This window comes from Nicotiana attenuata, unplaced genomic scaffold (assembly GCF_001879085.1).
Source record: "Nicotiana attenuata strain UT unplaced genomic scaffold, NIATTr2, whole genome shotgun sequence".
Classification (NCBI taxonomy): Eukaryota; Viridiplantae; Streptophyta; class Magnoliopsida; order Solanales; family Solanaceae; genus Nicotiana; species Nicotiana attenuata.
In genome coordinates, this window is record NW_017693717.1 from 1 (window position 1) to 2,701 (window position 2,701).

The window sequence follows — 2,701 nt, forward strand, 5'->3', positions numbered from 1 at the left end:
AAGAGATCTAGGTCTGTGGCTGTTAGTTGCTTTCTTTTTCTTTCATTGACTTTCTTCTTCTACAAACGCTATAATAGCTTGTCTGTGTAAATAAAAGAACCTAGAAAGAAATCCATGCAGTAAGTGATTGGTTAAGATACGAGGTTGTTTTTAAAGTTTAATTACTAGTTGCTTTGGTAGTCGTACATTATTTGACATAGAAAAGTTCTCTATTCTTGGGATTTTATGTGAACTGTCCTTCACGATTATCTTTCTTCTTGGTGACAATAACAATATGGCATCTTTTTTTATAATGTACTTTCTTCTCCATCTGTTAACTACATGCTCCTATAAAAAAGCTAAGAATTGAAAGCATTTTTTGTCTTTTTTCCTTGGGGGGGGGGGGGGGGTAGGGGGGCGTAGTGATCAACTGTGTATATCAGTGCAGCTCATATTGTGTGCTTTACTTTTTAAAGGTTTTGAGAAGGGATATTCCATGGGAGACTTATATGACCACGAAGCTGATCACCGAAACAGGTCTTCAACTGTTGAGGCGTTATGATAAAAAGGCTGAAAGCGACAAAGCTCAGTTGCTGGATGATGTAATGTTTCTGTCTTTTTACTTAGCTATAATTTGCATTTTAATTGCCGCCCAATTCTGATTCATGCATCTTACTTCCATGTTCACTAAAACTTTTCTGCCTCATCTTTCTTGTATTTAGTTCGATTGTTACTTCAGTTTTGGTTTCTTGGTCAATCTTTTATAGCTTTCCGGATTATTCTTAAGTTTTAATACGTTATAAACTGGATGCAATTGTTACAGGATGGTCCAGCTTATGTCAGTGTGTTTGTTACCATTTTACAAGACATCTTTAAGGAAGAAACTGTGGAATATGTTTTAGCTTTAATTGATGAAATGCTTACAGGTAACTGAGGGATGTTTTTCTTTTAAATCTCTTTTGATAAATCGACCAATATATTCCTTCTTTCTTACAGCAAACCCTAGAAGAGCGAAATTATTCCATGACAACTCTTTTGCCAATGAAGACACTTATGAACCTTTCCTTAGGTAATGTTCTTAACATCTGTGTACTTTTGGTCCATAATTGTCGGAACAATCTGTACTTCACTCGAGCTTGTCTTCATTTATTTCTCTCCCTCTATAGCACTGCTGATGTAGTACTTCCCCTTTCTCCATGTATTTGCATGTATCGATCTATCCTTTTTCCTTTTTAATACATTTATATGGCTTCGCATGTATCAACTCAATGCTCAGCTTAGGATATCACTGAATTGCTGTTGTCACATTTTGAGTTGCAGTAAGCAGTAGTTCGTTCAGTTTTTTTATTTTATACATAGTCAGCAGCAAGTCATGTGTTCGAAATAGCAGATATTTGAAGGCAAAGTTCTAAGTTTGATAAGTTATATTGTTGGAGAAACTAACCATTAGTCCTTTAGGATTTTAATTGTGGGATCTATTTTAGTGGTAATGTTTGTAATCAAGACTTTCTGAACTACGTGAAATTTTAGGAGGTGACATTGTGGTATTGACAAAATCAAGAAATCAACTGTGCTTCAATTACTTGTATATGCATAGGTATTCCAAATCATTTTACTCCTGAAAGTAAACAATGGGTTTATATGTCATTGGGCTCTAAAGGAGCAGGTATATACCTGAGGTGATGTTGAAAATGAAAAATACAAAAACTAGATGAACATGTAGATAGCTCAATAGAAAAAGTGAGACTTGTATGTTCTTTTGAAATTCCTTGTTTTGCCCATACGCAGTCTCTTCTTTGCGATAATTATCTTTTCTCACATTCCTTCTGTTTCTGAATGATGAGTTTATTTTCTTTCAGATTGCTTTGGAAAGGTAATTGGTTCATACAAGAGAAGAGCTGTAAGATTCTCTCTGTGATAGTGAGGTAGTAAAGTCATTTTCCTTACGATGTCAATCATCTTGAGAGACTTAAGATTCGGACAATTTACTAAAAAACTATTTCCTAATGGCTCTCCTTTCTTTTTTGTAATTCCAGTGCTAGGCCAAAAGTTCAGAATGGCGTTGATGCAAATGGAGATGCCTCCAGTTCTAAGAGGAAACTCACCTCCGCTGAAGATGTTTTGCGAGGCCTGGTTGAGTGGCTATGCGCACAGGTTAGTCTGCGTTCCTACATTTTGCACTTCTATTTTGTTTCTTCACTACACCCCCCCCCCCCCCCCTAAAAAAAAAAAAAGAATTCCAATTCGTGAGGTTGTTTTTCTAGACATTTCAAGGGGATTTGCAATGGTTTATGGAGGTATAGAATTTTGGCAGTAGTACTTCGGAAAACTGCTGAAAAGAAGAGGATCTCACAAGTGCTAGCCTTCTTCTTATGTAAGCTTCCACATGGCATTAATATATGCCAAATGGCGCCTATGTGGCATGATGACGTGGCGGGTCATCACACTCTCCCCCACCTAATACTGCGACGACCGCGGCGCAATGCTGCTGCATAAACTCTCGGATCTTACCTTTGAATTGCCATAAGTCTTCATATCGTTCCCATGTGGCCTCTTCCGGTGATTGCCCCTTCCAATGGACGAGGAACACAGCGGTGGCTTTTTGCCCTTGTTTTCGCTTGGCCTGGTAATCCATAATAGCCTCAATCTCCGATCATGCGAGGCGGTGATAATCGTAGGCGCTCGACTTGATTGGCCCCTACTCGGATCATCCTTATCTTCA

General features: G+C 38.0%; 1 protein-coding gene across 1 annotated transcript; it reads left to right on the forward strand.

Moving 5' to 3' along the window:
• Positions 1-455: 455 nt before the first annotated feature.
• Positions 456-2,296, forward strand: LOC109222595 (V-type proton ATPase subunit H-like; the record flags this gene model as incomplete). The annotated part of the gene is made up of 6 exons (XM_019386935.1): positions 456-581; positions 803-905; positions 976-1,048; positions 1,839-1,904; positions 2,016-2,143; positions 2,244-2,296. Coding segments are annotated over 6 exons (549 nt in total), but the record flags the coding sequence as incomplete, so codon positions are not given.
• Between the last annotated feature and the right edge of the window lie 405 nt (positions 2,297-2,701).